Below are 15,093 nucleotides of genomic sequence, written 5' to 3'. Positions count from 1 at the left end.
GAAACCGGCACCGAGCGGCATTGCAACCCTCCCGTACGCATGCGCGCGCAGCCACGCCCAAGCCCTCGGTCAGGCCCCGCCCCGCCGCAAAGAGCCGCGGTGGCGCGCGCGTTTCCCGCCCCTGGCGCGCGGCCTATTTAAGGGGGTCCCGGAAGGAGCTTAGCCTTTTCGCGCGTCCCGCGGGCGGTGGGTTAGGGTGTGTGGGTGAGGGCTCGCTGGGTGTGGAGCGCCCTGCGGCGGGCTCCGGGTGGCGGTTCAGGCCGGTGCGCCCGCGTTTGCGGGACCCGCGCTGCAGGAGCGGCCCTCGGCGGTGCCGATCGGTCCGGCGGCGGGGACGATGTACGGTAGCTCTGTGACTTGTGCGCGGCTCCGTCCGTGGCGCAGCCGCCCTCACCGAAGCCGTAACTTGGGCCACCGGGCGGCTGTGCGGGCCCTCCGGCAGCGGCCGAGGGAATGGTGGACCCGGCCTCAGGGGCGTAGCCGCTGCCTCCCCGAGGCAGCTCCTCCGGCAGAGCATATGCTCGTCCAAGCAGCAGAGCCGTTTCGCGCTTTTTTTTCAGAGGAATTAGAACTGTTCTCTGCTGTTCAGCTTCAGCGGGGTTGGAACTGGATGATCTTTAAGGTCTCTTCCAACCCAAACCAGGCTGCGGTTGTAAGTTCAATTCTGGCAGCGCAAAACCATACAACCTCAGGAGCTGAAGGGGCGGGTTGCTGGCACCTTTCCCTTAACGGCGAAAGACATCACTTAAAGGTGAGCAGTTATCACCCTGTTGTAACTCTTTCGGCTGCCAAGCGTAGTGGCTGTGTACTAACAACAGGCTGAGTCTGGATGCTGGAGTTGTGGAGTACAGGTTGACGCCCGTTGGCCACAAAGGGACGTGTGTGTGTTGTGAGAGTAAAAGGGACCTTGGAAGTGTGCGCTGCTCTGTTGCCAGCGAGCTGCGGTGGTCGCTTTGTCTCTTGACTCATCGAGTCGTCAAAGGAATGACAGATCAGACATCCAGAGAGACTCGGTTTTGCTGATAAATCATTTTCATCGGCAGATGCATGTCCTAATTCTGAAGATAAATGGCCTCTTTTCTCCTTTTGGGAATTTGGTAAGTGGTGTGTGGTGACCCTGACTGCCCTGTAGCTGTGGCCTCTCAGGGAGCGGGAGCGGGAGCGGGAGCATGACCCCAGGGGCTCAGTGGTCACTGTGGCCATGCTTTCCTGCCAGAATCATCGTGTGAGTGCTGACCCTAACTCAACCAATAGGGAAATGGGTCAGTAGTGGTGGGTGAGCTGGGGTTAAAGGCTGTACCCTGCTGGGGTGCTCCTCTCCCCAGGGATGGCTGTTCTTCAGGATCAGTGTAGCATTCCTGCAATCAGTCATTCTTGACGCGGGAGCTCTTTAGGTGAATCTTGTCTAACCAGCAGCTCAGCTGGTGCTGTCAGTAGTTGTTATCCCCAGGTAAGGACAAAGGCAGCAGTGAGGTAGCTGTTTGTTTGACTCGCTTACTTTCCCCAAGGAAATGTCAATGCTTTTGGCTACTGGCTCAGCAGTGGAGTTCTCTAAATGAAATGTCACTGATTTCTTTTCACTGTTTCAGGCAGCAAGTGAAGTTATGAGTTTGTTACTGGCTTTGGGAATCCTCAGTCTGGACCCTGCTATGCTGTTGCCTTGCAAGCAGAAAGATGTCACATGAATTCTGGAGCTACAGAAGTAATTATTTCTTCCTGTACCTAAAAATGTTGAGGAAAGCCTTCTGAAATCTAGAGTTCTGAAGATGCTTTTTGGCTTGTAAATTCTCTTACAGGTGGAACAGGGAGAAATATGCTTACATGTAGTGTTAAGAGGTTGAAACTCAATAACAGAAGCTGTTATGCCAGCTGTAAAACCTCCCAGACGTGGTCCAAATCAGATGTAACCCAAGAACTCTGAAGGAATTGTAAGGGAGAGGTTTGTAATAGTATCAGAGAATCTAGTTTTTAACTGGGGTGGGAAACAAGGCTTCTGCTGTGGAGAACTGAGAGATTGAAGAACAGTGTGTTCAAGTCACTACCTTTACTGGCACTTAGCTGTGTCAGTCTATTGGAATATATCCTGAAGGGAAAGGTGGCTGCAGCACTAAACTTCACCTCTGGAAAGATACTAGGCACCTGGGGCTTGAATTAACAGGGAGGGATCTGTATTTTTGTACTGAAAGAGCTTTTTTCTCTTGCTCCTATCTCTACTGAAACCATTCTGTGCTTAACAGTTACAAACAAGGCTCTCCTTCAGTTTATAGAAGTGAGTCTCTTGAGACAAACAAATCCCCTTGTGTCTGATACCTTGGGAACATGACAGCAGCCTTACAACAGGCAGGAACCTGTTTGCTGGCATTATGATGATCACTCTTTGCCGTTTACCCAGCTGAAATGTGTGATGAGCAGTGTTGTATCTGAGGTGCCAGCTAATTTGGAGGGTTTTCCCAGTTTTATTTGCTACCACCAGTTCTGATTTTATTCATCATTTTAAAGGTGCTGTGACATCACATGACCTCCACTGTCTCCAAAACCTGTGTATGCACATACAGGCAACAGCAGACTCCATCCACCTCTAGAAGAATGGGTATTTAAGGTGGTAAGTTGCTTTTTTTACAAAGCTAGTTAAGTAACTGGTAAGTGGTACTGATGAAGGCCTGTAGTGACCACACTTGCTGCTGCCTGGAGCTGTGTAGGCTTCCATCAGCAGGAAGTGTTGCCGGTTAGGGACACGTCTGGACTACTGACTGACTTTATTGACCTTCAGTTGTGGTACTGTTGCTTGTCTTCTAATTTATTGTTTGAAACAGCCCAGAAGAAACTGGGGAGAGGTGAGGATAAAGTCACATTGGATAGGGTACTGAGCAACCTTGTCCAGTGGAAGATGTCCCTGCCTGTAGCAGGGGGGGTGGACCTGGATGATCTTTAAGTCACAAACCATTTCATGATTCTATAATAAAAAGCTGTGCTGTTAGAGAAAACCCTTTTCTGAGGATGTACGTTCCTTAATACAGCTTTGCAAAAATAGTGATTTATAAGGGTGGTGTATTAAGTTTATTTTAGGAGAACTTTTGCTGGCATAATGATGAAATCTTTGCCGTTTACCCATCTGAATTTTTTCTGATGTGTATCTTTGACTCTGACATGCCAGTGCAGTTAGCCTCTTTGTGTAAGATCAGTTAAGGGCACAGAACACTAATTTTGAAATTCCTTTTTTTCTGTTGTGTCTGTCCTTAGCTTGAACACAGCAGCCTGAAATTTGGAGTCCTAATGAGCTTGGAAATGCTTTCCTGGCCCTTCCTGTTCCTCGGAAATATGGCTTGATTCAACAGGAAGGAAAGGGAGCAGCTGTTCTGTGAACAATCCTCAAATTATGTTCAGGTGAAACTCTAGAAAGGGAAATGGTCCTGTGGGCACTTGAAGAGTATTTGAATGTACCAAACAGAACAAAATTGAATAAATCAAGTGTTAAAACCTGCAGGAAAGATTGTCTAAATCAGAGTGGTTTTGGCAGCCTGTGTATGAGTAAAATCTTGGGTATCTGTTTTCAGTGACTGATTTTTTGTTGAGGTGATGTGAGGGGTACATCCTGCTGGACACCCTGGGTAGGAGTCACACCAAGCAAACCTTTGGTTTTCAGCTTGTCAAGAGCTGACAGAAAGCCTGTACAATTTTTCTGCTGCCTTTTGTTTAACCAGGGCCATTTTGTATGTAAAACTTGGTCAGTGTTCTTTCTATTACCTTATCCTTGTCAGGAAGATGGAATTCAGGAGAGTCCATGGTTGTAAAACCTTGTGGTGTCTTGAACACCTCATATTCTACCACACCATTCTTTACAGTGTGTTTTGCAGTGAGATAAGAGTTGATCTCATTGAGCTGCCTACCCACCAGGTTGTCTGATAGCTTTTTTGTTTCACTTTCCTGTAGGGTTCTATTCTCCCCTGCAGTCTCTACACAGTAATGTGGAAATACTGAGGTTTTTTTAGACTGCAGGAGCACACTGGGCATCCTGTGCTAATATGGTGCTGTAAATGTGAAACTAAGACACAGAACATCAAGCAGCATGGTGATGCTTTTATACATTTTACAATTTACAGAGCATGAGTAATTTAAGACAGTTGGCTTATGCTGGGAACCTACCACCCCTCATTGGGTGGTATATTTTAAAAGAAGCAACAAGAGAAACTTTTTGGAGACAGATTCTAAACTCTTGGTTTAATTCTTAGCTGTAGTCTTATTAAAAGTCCTGCTTTACTCCTCACTTAGCTGTGGATGAACAGTGGAAACCAGGAAGTCAGGTTCTGGCTTTATTCTGTAGCTGTGGCCTCTCAGGATGAAGATGTAACTCCTGCCTCTCAAACAACACTGTCACAAAGTTTGTAATTAAATCTTGTCAACCATGCTTTATTCCTTAGCAAACCAGCACTGAACCGTCTGACAAAAACACTAAAAACTCACTAGTTGTGTGTTTCTATCTGCAGTCTCGGAAGCCTAAAGATTCAGGCTTCACTTGCACAATGGAGTTTTCACTCTTCATTAGTGTTAACGTGAATTCCTGGGCCATATGCACCAATGAACTTAAGCAGTTGATGGTGACACTGTATGAGGTGACTGTCTCTCTGTTGCAGGGAGTTTTCATCATTGAGGTCAAATGGAAACAGAGGATTTGGTGCTATGCATAATGCAGACTTGCCTAAGCAAAGAAGAAAGAATTGTGCTAAAAGATGTGATAAACTTTTGCCAGACCTTCCATTTGAAGGGGAAAAAAAGCTGTGACACGGATTACTTAAATGGTAACATAGAAGATTGTGTTATGGAGTGTTACATAGTAATCCTTGTCTCAGTGTCAGATTTGTGACTAATGCTAGATAAAACAACAAAACCCCCCAACCCTTGTCTTCTGTTTCCCCAAGGAGGGAAATCTGCCAGCATAAAGGACAGCACTGACTGTGTGGCAGAGTCTTCAGTGCAAGTTCTGGACTTGGATTTGAAATGAGCTATTACTACAATCGATGATACAAACTTTTTTCAAACTGACAAAATTTGAAAACTCTGTACCAAGACTAAAGACTTGAGTTGCATTAGTTACCGTGTTTTAGGGTCAGAGATGATTCAAGGAACAAGATGGCAATCAGCGCATCTTCCTCAAGTACTTTCTTTCTTAAACTTAGTTTAGCATGAGCCTTAGACAGTGAAATCCTGAGAGATTAATACAAGCATATCAGAGATAAATACTGTGTACATGAATGTAGTATGTATTGTGCTGCTTCAAGCACTTCCACACCTCAAAAGTTAAGTGGGTTTTTCTTGTATTTTGGCTGTGTAACTCCCCCAGATACTGTGGAGTTACTTGTCACTGACAAGGTGTGTGTCACTAGGCATAATTTTCTCATGCTCTGAAAGCAGTGGAAGTTGGCATATTATATACTGTTAATACCTTTGTTTTCATAACAGCAAGCTGTAATAACTAAAAATCCCATTTTTCTAGGTATCTTTAATATAGAAAATTGTTTCTTAAATCATGGGTTTTGTCTGGCAAAGTTCTTTAAACTGTTTTTTTTTCCTCCAACATCAATATATAAAATAAATGGCATTTATAAATGGTGAGATTCTTTATGCTTGAACTTTTCAAAACTTTTGAGTCCTGTCTAGATTTTTACTTAGCAAGCTCCTGAGTAGTTCAGCACAATTTCTATTTGAAATGTAGGTGTGTTTCCTATATTATGAAAAGTAGGACATACAGAATTTTTAGTGCAGATGCTGATAGTGTTGATCCATGAGTAGAATCTCTTCTCACTCTGCGACTTGTAAGATAGTAGCCCTGAATGAGGCTTTCTGCTTCTGGACTCAGTTCAACATGAAGATTCTTAGCAAACAAAATAAACTGGAGAGGGGGTATACATTTTAATATTTAACTGGAAAATGAAGAATTTACCTTTTTTTTTATGCCTTTTAACATGCCAGTGGCATAGTAGTGTAGTTTAGGCAATGTATTCTAGAAATATTTTTTTAAAGACAGCTGTCACCATTCAGCTGTGTATAAGGAATGCATCTCAGATGGTAAACAGATTCGTCTGTTAATTATTCTAGAGGCATTGACAGTTTATTTAGAATGGAATACTAACTTTTACTACTAATTGTAAACTATTCCTGTCACAAGTAGGTACTGGAGATCAGTTCTTATGTCAGTGTTAACCCAGGATGTTTTTCAGAAACAAGATCAAATGGAATTTATTATGCTGGTCCTTTTAAGGAACTCAAGCTAATGTTATCAATGATCCTGTTAGTACTGGTGGGAATGTTGGGTGGGGAAGGGTAGAAAATGAGTGTTAGCAGTCTGAATGTGGAGAGAACCTTCCAATCCCAGAAACAGTATGATATTCCCAAGTATAATGCACTTTTAAATTACTGGGTAGTATTTGTTACCTCCTCGTAATCCTGCATTCTGAACTGCTGGGAGACTTTGTACAGCATGGCTTCAGGATGAATGGCTTTTTTCAAGGTATGGTGTACCAGAGGTGAAGATTGTTGGCATGAAGGAAACTCATTGTGTATCAAAAGTCCAAATCCATCTACAAGGTTAGGTGGAATCAAACTCATGTCCTGGAGGGAAGACCCAGAGAAAGAAAACAGCTACTTCAGTTTAGCATGATGAGCTGAAGTCCCTGAAGATGTGACTTTTTGGGAAATACAAATTTGAATATGGTTATTTCAACTCATGAAACAAAGTAAACACATGGCTGCTGTAGTACAGTTAGTCATAACAAAGTACGTGCTTTACCATCTGTCCAATTAAAAAGTTGTCCTTTTGTATATGTTTCTTTGAGGAAGAATCCACATAAGACCAAAAGTTGGTCTGAAGTGAAATAGTAACTTGCTGGTCAGCCTCTTCTCCATACTTCTTCCCAGGAATGAAGACTGTTGTTGTTCTGCTCTCTAGCACTAGGATGAGAAAAAATACATCAGTTTAAATCCTAACTCCCCCCCCAACCCCCGTCTGAAACCAGTCACAATTATGTATTTACTGAATTGTCACAATCAATGGAGTGATCTCTGCCTGTGTAGCAAATGTAAGCTTACGGGACCTGGGCTTTTTTGTCCTGTATATTTTTTTATTTTTTTTACACAGACTTACTAAAACCAGCTTAAAGCTTTTCACAGCATTTGAGGGCCATAAACTGGGAGACAAACCTAGCCATAAATTTGCATGTTTGTTTTGTTCTGTCCCCTCATTAGGCATGAGATTACCTGACTGTAGAAGTTCAAGTTTATCCTTTTTATATGAAGCCAGGTCTCCTATGTAGCAGATACCACCCTTGGCCAGCACAGCACTGCAAGCTTGAATACTAGCGCTTCCAGTTCCGTGTTTGTCTTTGGACACAGAAGGGAAAATGTCACTGTAAGGTGGGTGTCGTATGCCACGAGGCAGAAGACAGAGGCTGTAATTCAGAAGCCTAAAAGATTAAACAACAATTTGTAAAATTATTGTTCAGTTTTCAAAATCTAACAACACTTTATAATAGTATTTACATATTTGCTGTCACCGTCCTAGCTAACTAGGCTGTGGCAGTTAAACCTCAGGTTTAAAGGGTGGGGCCAGTTCTGCGCAAGCTGCGCTTCACCTAAAAAAATCCACTGTGCAGGCTGGAAGGGTTTACTCTCACTTGTCTGTATGGACGGGCAAGGGTCTAAACAGTAGGTGACAAGGTGCATGGGAAGCTGCAGATCCAACGTTGCATGTGGGTGGACCAGCGCATGGGTAGCTCGAGTTAGCTCAGGAGTTGACAGTCGTGGTTGGACACTTCCTGATTGCCTAAGCATCCTTTTTTTCCAACCAGATTTGGATAGCCCACATGCCCTTGGTCATCGTGCTTTTAGTAAGCGTGGTTAAAGCCCTTCCCAAAATCTTTGCTCATGAAGCCAAGCAATCAATTTACATATATTAAGACTCACTTAGAAGCAACAACAAACCCAACGTAAAACTTAAACATAAAACCAGTGTCAAAACTTAAATGTTTGAAGTAACTTTGTGTCCGAAGTACACAAACTTAGGAGGCCAAGCCGCCTCTGCAACAGCTCCCAGCAGGACTGTATTCCCTATGGATTTAATATGAGGCAAATCGTGGTTTGCAATAGAAGTAATTCCTAAGAAGTCAAAGAAGTCTCATAATTTAACCCTATATTGTTAATTCCTGTTCCTCTTCTAAAGAAACTTTTCCCTCAGTCTAGAAGGGTATGGCATTAGTAATCCTGACCATCTGGGATAAATGAAAAAGGCTGGGTGGGAACTTGCAAGCTCTGTGTGCACTTACTATTATTTTAAAAAATACTCATTTTTTCATTCTAACCTATGTGAAAAATAAGCAATCTCTTTACCTATCAATTACTAATGTGTCAGTTGTCACAATCAACAGATCCAGGTAATCTGCATTTTCTTTTTCACACGTCTGTACTAGACTGAGCAATATTGCCAGTTTGAGCGTATTGTAAGTGCCTGGTGGAACAACTTCAGAAGCAAAGATATTGGCAAGGATGGCAGTAAACCTCCAGCATGAACTTGCAGTCAGTGACAGCAGATACTTAAAATTGTCACTGACAAAGGAAGGACCTAATGAAAACAAAGTACAGGTTAACAAATGCTTAATAAGACAACTGTGCAGATATATCAGAACAAATCACCAGTTTAGTCTTGATGCAAAACTGACATTATGTATTAAGAACAGATTTAGAATGTAAACATCTGACACCATTAATTTTACTACTAAAAGCTAGCAGACATGATCTGCTAAAACTGACAGGCTAAGAAAGGAATAACAAACTGAAATATCAGGTTTATCTAATGTATGATTTCAAAATAGTTTTCAATGGATAGGAAAAGTTGGAAAGAGAAGTTGGAAAGACGGCAGTAAATAATGATGTAGTTTCCCAATGTGTGGAAAGTGGGCAAAGGAAGATGTTCTCAAGGAACAGAAAGCATGCATTGCAGACAGTAAGAAGAAAAGTCCCAGAGTGGTTTCATAACCTGGACCTCCAGATAACAGAAAACTCCACCAGTTCTCAAGATTTTGTTCTAGAAGATTTTTAATGGAACTTTTCTTACCACTTGGTTTACAGAGCTGTATGCTATTGATTTCTATACATGCTGTAGCTTGTAAGCCATTTTGTACACAAGCTGGAATTCCTATAATCTTGTAGTGGTTTCCTATTTTCATTTTATTGGCCAGTTCATCTAGAAACAAAAAAATGGAAGGGGAAGGGAGAAACCTGCAGATGTGTGAGGTATAAACCAGTTAGTTAAAAAGACATGGTCAGAAACTGACATTCTGAATGGTTCTATTTTACGCTTTAATTGCAGAAAATAACAGTTGGCTGCCTGGTTTACCATAATGGACTAGAATAGAATGAAGCATACAATTATAATTGATCAGTGTAATAGGTAAGGAAGGCACAAGGGGTGAGGAAAAGCAGACTCCTGATAAAACGGATGATGCATTTAGCTTTGCATTGAAAAGAAAATGCATAGTTGTTTGCAAGTATGAATTCCTACTCTGAAACTTGTGGTCACACTGGTACCAGTTACTGTCCTACATGATGTGAGAGAAAAAGACCCCAAAAAACAGAGAATTTCAGAATGACACACAAATGCCTTTGGGAAGATTTATATTTCTGTGTTTCTTAAAAAAAAAAATTAAAAAAATCATTTATTTCTGGGAAAGGAAAGCTATATCCAACTATGCCTGAATCTCAGCTGTGAGACCTGGTCTGACCTCATTGATCACTGAAGCCAGTGGAAATTTAATGCATGCAGAACTCACGGTATCTCATCCACTGGTGTTCTTATTATTTTCATAATTTTATTATTAGTTTTTTCCTACTTAGCTTTTAATAAATTAACTATATAATTCCACAGACTTTTTGAATGGTGGGTATTTTGCTTTTTTAAGAAAATTAATGGAATTATGTTGAGGAGTTGTGATTTTAGTTGGATATTCACACTGGAAACCATTTAATGTTTGCAGTGCAAGGTGGTGGTAGTAGAAGCCAAAATCCTGATGGAATGTGAAACACAGCTAGATTGGGGAAGGATGTTAAAAATGCATGAAGTTAGTAAAAATCAGTGTGACCAAAGGAAGTAACAAGGAGGAAAAAACAAGCTGCAGTTAGGATGTGATACTGCAAAGCTGGCTGGGGGATTTTATTTAGATAGAAGTGAACACAACAGTTTTGCCATGTGCACTCTTCAATCACCTGTGTATACTGTTTAGTCATCTACACTAATGCATTTTTTCCTCCTAATCTTATTAAATAACTGCAATAGAAGTTATGATTATCACCATTTTGTCCAGAGAAATGGGCCTATGAAGCAAATGAAACAGATTGTTACCTTTCAATTCTAAACCATTTTTGACAAAACTCCAAAATTCAGCTTACCTCTCAAGAAAACTGTGAAGGTCTGAATCCTGAAATGTGATTTATCATTGGAATATCCTTTTAAAGCGTTCAGAACTTTTGCATCAATCATTTCAACTATTTGCTTATCTTTCAAAACAAAGGCAAAGAAAAGGTTAGTTATCTAGAAAACACTATGGCTTTTAGTATTATTATTTTTATTAAATGGTTTATTTTATGGTTCTATGATTTTCAAGTTTTTACCATTTCACCATTTTGCTTACTTACTGTCTAACAGAAGTAGGAAAGTAATACAGATAAAACTACATAGGTCCTACCACCAAGTACTCTAAATTTCATGTCTTCCTGCAGTGGTGAAGAACACAAACCACACACAAAATCATTTCTCACTGTGGCAGATTCTGTAGCTCCAGGCAGATGCACTCTTATGTACCTAAACCCTAAAAAGAAATTTATGGAACATTTAAAATGAGGACATAGCTTTCAAATTTCTCATTCTGTATAGACATGATACCCTGTCTCTATAAGTGTTGAAGGCCAGGGTGAACGGGGCTATGTGTGGTATACCCCCATGGCAGGGGGTTTGGAACCAGATGATCTTTAAAGTCCATTCCAACCCAAACCATGTGATGATTCTATGGTTAAAATACTGGACACTGAAATGCCAAAAGTATCATGTGTTTCGTTGGATGAGCATACGTTCATGTACTATGCCTCCACTAAAATTATCGTTTATTGCAGGCTGGACACAAGATGGCAGTAGCTCCTACGGCACATTCGCAAGCAGAACAGCCTGGGGCGGCTTTCTGAGGGGTGGGACGGAAGCCACTGCCGCCTCTGCCTCGCCTGGAAATGCCATGGAAAAACGGATATTCATTACGAAAGGTACGTGCCCTCATAAAGGCATCACTATGATTTATTCTGCAGTCTCCTAACTTCGGGATTTGGCTTTTCTTTTATTATTCATGGTCTATGTTACAGGAAGAAGCAAAACAGCCTTAAAAGTCCTTAAGGCCTAATCCTGCAACGATGGAGGCAGTTCAGTAATATTACTGAAAGAAGTTGTTCCACTGAAGTGAGCTACTTATTAAAACAAACTTGTTCTACACTAGCAGTTTTTGCCAGTCACTTAAGGATACTGTTCTACAGTGTACAAATACACACAGAAAGAAACACAGTTTCCAAGGGAAAAAAGTATTCTGCTAGATTAGCTTTTTTCTTTCAGTTTATATGAGAAAATATGTATGCCAATATAATTTAATAAATTATCTTCATCATTAGGAAAATGGATTGCTGGCATTGCTGTGCTTCCAAAACATTTAATAATGCTGAGCAACCACTGGCAGGGTCCACTGCTTTCAATTAACAGAAATCATACTGTGCTCGTTACAAAAATATATGCATAATAAGACTGCATAGAAAAATGCCTTTGTCATGCTGGGGTTTTAGCTCTTAAATTATCAAAATTATTATAAAGCTTCTGAAATAGTACCATTTTTTTTTTTATTACCTTTAGAAAATTGGCAGGTTTCCTCAGTACAAAGAAATCTTGCTCCTTGTGTATATTTCGTTACAATTCCCATTGCAATCGCTATTCCTTCAGACATATAAAATCTTTGAGATGTGTAATTAAAGGGAAATGCAGCAAGATTCAGAACATAACTTGGTAAAGGTGGCAAATGGGTTGGTTTCAGCAATATACTGATCTAACAAGAGAGACAATCACATTAATACCATCAAAATATTTGTTTTAAACCCACTTTACTTCCATGAACAAGCATACAGTGTGATATATGGCAATTAGAAAAATCAGAAATGTATGAGGTTTCATATTAATTATCTCTAAATTCTTGCAATAGGGTTGGGTGAGATTTCCAGCTATTTTTAATTACAACTAATACTACAATCCAAGGGAAAAATGCTAAATGAAAAGTTAATGTAAAAATAATACTAGTTAATACTTCACCATGCTTGAAAGATTTAAAATCTAAATGGAGGAAAACTGCAGCCTCACCTGGGCCTCTGTCTGCAGTTGTTCAATTATTGATAATGTCTTAATAGCTATGAAGCACACCTGTGATTGACAAATCATGTCATTTTAGAAAGGAAAATCTAGTTAAAATGTAGAAGATGTACTTTTGTCTACTCTTGTCTATCAGTCTGTACTTACTGACTGAAAAATCTGTGCAGCTTGTATGGGATTATGAAGAATATAGTTTCCAAGAGTTGCATCTAATTCAGCAATATCAGAAGGGTTTATTGAAATAATGAAACGATAAACAGCATAACTTTGTTTTGAGTCTGTAGGAGCAAAAAGTATCTCAAATAAAAAACAACAGAAGACTTATGTAACATTATGTATTAATTTAACAGACTATATCTGTTGAGTAATACCACTGTATTTTTTGCAATCCTGCATGAATTTCTGAAGGCCACCACTTCTGTCCAGGTAAACAAGGGCAACTTCCCTCATCTTCTGTATTTCACGATGCATCTTCCACGAAAGACCTTTGTGCTATTTATCAAAATGTTGGAATAAACTGTGAAGAAATAACGTTAGAGCTGTCCAAGCTATGATAACAATAAAGGGAAATATGAACAAAGCCATACAAATAAGTCTCTTTTTCAGACTATGCAATTCTCTAAGGATTTTTAAAATTCAGTGGAAAGTTCTTTCCAATGGCTGAAGCATACTACATTCCCAAAGTAAATTCTTGGAGAATGCTCTGGTGTTTTCTTTTCTCAGTGGTTTACTTCACTGCTCAATTCCCTAACCCATGAAATGAAAGCTTCAGTTTAACTTAACTTCCCCTCTATATTTTATAGGTATAATCAGCCTATCAAAAGTAGGACTTAAACACTTCCCTTACCTAAGTCTGTCTTGGCTGCTAGAAGTGCAAAACTGGACATATTCTCCCCTTTTTAAATCTGACTTTCCTACTCTGCTGTTACCTCCTATATTACCCACTTAAGGTGCTGATCTTGCACACACTTATTTCCAACCATGTACACAGAAGATCAGTCCCAACTCCCACAGACAAAGCTTTAACAACACAGTTTTCGATTGGAGGCTGTGCTCTTCAGTGCTGCTTTCATTGTGTACTGCTGCATAATTATTTTCTTTTTAAAGCAGAATCTCGTGCCACAAAGCACTACTTTGCTGAATTTAGAGGGAGGATTACTAAGGCCAAAATACAGCATTTTGTATATATGTATCTCTTTTACTGTCTTACAGATTTTCTTCCACAAAGCGTCCTTTGTCCTCTCTGTTGATGACCAATATAAAAATGCCACTTCAATCTTCAAAAATAGATTTAGCTTCCTAGTAGAGGGTAAGACACAAAATTATTGGGCTGATGAGGAGTCAAAGCTCATAGCATATGAAAGATCTCCTGTAGTTCACAGAACTGGCTTTGGGAAGACAAACAGATCAACATCAGAGATGAGTAACTGAATACTAGTGCAACACCAGTGCAGCAGTGCAAACCATTGACTGACAGTTGTACACTGTGGCCGGGTAGATGTGTTTAGTGCCCAAAGCATCACATTTTAAACACAAGTTGGAAGATAGTTTATAGTAGAGATTTACATACACACACAGTTTCTTTAGGTCTACTCCTACGTGGATTAGTGATTCATCCCTCAAAATGGTTATCAAGAAGGGGTTATAGAAACACACAGATTCACTATACCTCCCCTCCCTGTGTTCCCCAGGCTAGAAGGGACACCAAACACGACTAGGAAGGACTAAACTGTGGCCCAGGTCATCGTACACTAAATACTGTCATCACCTAAGCTTCAGAAAGTCTGACCAGTCCCAGTACGGGGGTGATGGTGTTCATCGGTGCCCCCCACAGCCAGCGATACCCAGGACCGCCTCCTGGCTTCCAGCTCCTGTCACCCACCTCCCCTCCCTTCCATAAACCTCACTGGCGCTGCTTCCCAAGTGCTCTACAGGTTCATATGCCGCCCTCTTCAGCACTGCTGTGTCGGCAGCAGTGGGTACAGAGACCGACCGGGCTCTTCACACCACAGCGGGGAGACGGCTGTGGCGCCTTCCCCCTCAGGGCGCCGCTGTACCCGCGGCAGAGGCCAGCTGCGCCGCTTACGAGCTGGTACCGAGGGGCTCCACAGCCTCCGGCTGGTGCCGCTCCCTCACGCCCTCAGCTGAGGGCAGCCGTGAGGCAACGGCCCCGCGCGGCCCAGGCGGGAAAGGCGCCCGCGCTCTCTCCCCACTCCAGCCTCTTGAGGCGCCGCCACCGGGGCCCTGAAGAGCAGCGCCGCGGTTGAGAACGGCTCCCGAAACCCAGCGGCTGCACAAGCACAGCCTCCAGCACCGCTGTTGGAGGACTCTGCCCCGTTAAACACGGCTACTGGGGGTGCACGGTCATTCCTTTACTTTGGCCAGCGCATGAGGCAGGGCACCAGGAAAGTGTCATGCACTCAGTGTAGCAAGTACTAAACCAATGTAAAAACATTTTCTCTCATTAATAAATACTGCATATTTAACTGCTGCCTATCCTGCCAGCCATCTGCAAACTTATCTCACAAAACAGTGTATCTACACTTCTTCTGTTGCATTTCATTCAGTTTGTGTTTTTACAACTGCCATACATGTCAGCCAGTCCATCTTGCTGCCTCTCCGACTCCCATCCCATGTCCAAACCAACAGAGCTGGTG

General features: G+C 41.7%; 1 protein-coding gene, 1 long non-coding RNA gene and 1 other non-coding gene across 11 annotated transcripts; 2 read left to right on the top strand and 1 right to left on the bottom strand.

Annotated features, from left to right (window-relative positions):
- The first annotated feature begins 1,175 nt into the window (after positions 1-1,175).
- On the top strand, positions 1,176-11,612 carry LOC130608381 (uncharacterized). 4 transcript variants are annotated; one of them, XR_008974527.1, is made up of 6 exons: positions 1,177-1,702; positions 1,797-2,602; positions 3,241-3,384; positions 4,632-4,831; positions 7,240-7,407; positions 11,155-11,612. It is a non-coding gene; the product is annotated as an uncharacterized LOC130608381 (long non-coding RNA). The 4 variants fall into 4 exon arrangements; XR_008974526.1 differs by having other exon boundaries at positions 1,176-2,602; positions 4,632-4,796; XR_008974525.1 differs by having other exon boundaries at positions 1,176-2,602.
- On the top strand, positions 3,077-3,155 carry LOC130608399 (small nucleolar RNA SNORD87). The gene has a single exon (XR_008974532.1). It is a non-coding gene; the product is annotated as a small nucleolar RNA SNORD87 (small nucleolar RNA).
- Positions 4,475-14,420, bottom strand: MCMDC2 (minichromosome maintenance domain containing 2). 6 transcript variants are annotated; one of them, XM_057426251.1, is made up of 16 exons: positions 14,339-14,420; positions 13,647-13,735; positions 12,808-12,953; positions 12,584-12,714; positions 12,428-12,487; positions 11,924-12,119; positions 10,731-10,853; positions 10,435-10,542; positions 9,104-9,232; positions 8,380-8,611; positions 7,252-7,457; positions 6,785-6,945; positions 6,430-6,606; positions 5,745-5,887; positions 5,093-5,202; positions 4,475-4,696 (listed from the first exon to the last, which is right to left on the bottom strand). In XM_057426251.1, exons 3-16 carry the CDS (start codon positions 12,905-12,907, stop codon positions 4,530-4,532), a joined length of 2,043 nt encoding a protein of 680 aa, XP_057282234.1. In that variant the 5' UTR covers positions 12,908-12,953; positions 13,647-13,735; positions 14,339-14,420; the 3' UTR covers positions 4,475-4,529. The 6 variants fall into 6 exon arrangements, 5 of the variants coding, with proteins under 5 accessions (XP_057282234.1, XP_057282235.1, XP_057282233.1 ...); XM_057426252.1 differs by lacking the exon at positions 14,339-14,420 and having other exon boundaries at positions 13,647-13,885; XM_057426250.1 differs by lacking the exons at positions 13,647-13,735; positions 14,339-14,420 and having other exon boundaries at positions 12,808-13,585.
- Positions 14,421-15,093: the final 673 nt, after the last annotated feature.

Source organism: Pezoporus wallicus, unplaced genomic scaffold (assembly GCF_028554395.1).
Source record: "Pezoporus wallicus isolate ANWC-B61680 ecotype Strahan unplaced genomic scaffold, APGP_CSIRO_Pwel_v1 contig_4131, whole genome shotgun sequence".
NCBI lineage: Eukaryota > Metazoa > Chordata > Aves > Psittaciformes > Psittacidae > Pezoporus > Pezoporus wallicus.
Note: the sequence above shows the minus strand (reverse complement) of the source record. Positions and strands in the feature narration are given on the sequence as shown.

Excerpts from the sequence above, each read along its gene's own strand:
- MCMDC2 (XM_057426251.1), bottom strand. The coding sequence starts at position 12,907 with ATGCATCGTGAAATACAGAAGATGAGGGAAGTTGCCCTTGTTTACCTG. Across the intron at positions 12,715-12,807 it reads GGATTGCAAAAAATACAGTG|ACTCAAAACAAAGTTATGCT; the intron begins GTATTACTCAAC and ends TTGCTCCTACAG. Across the intron at positions 4,697-5,092 it reads ATCTCTGACCCTAAAACACG|GCAAGTCTGCATTATGCATA; the intron begins GTAACTAATGCA and ends TTCTTTGCTTAG.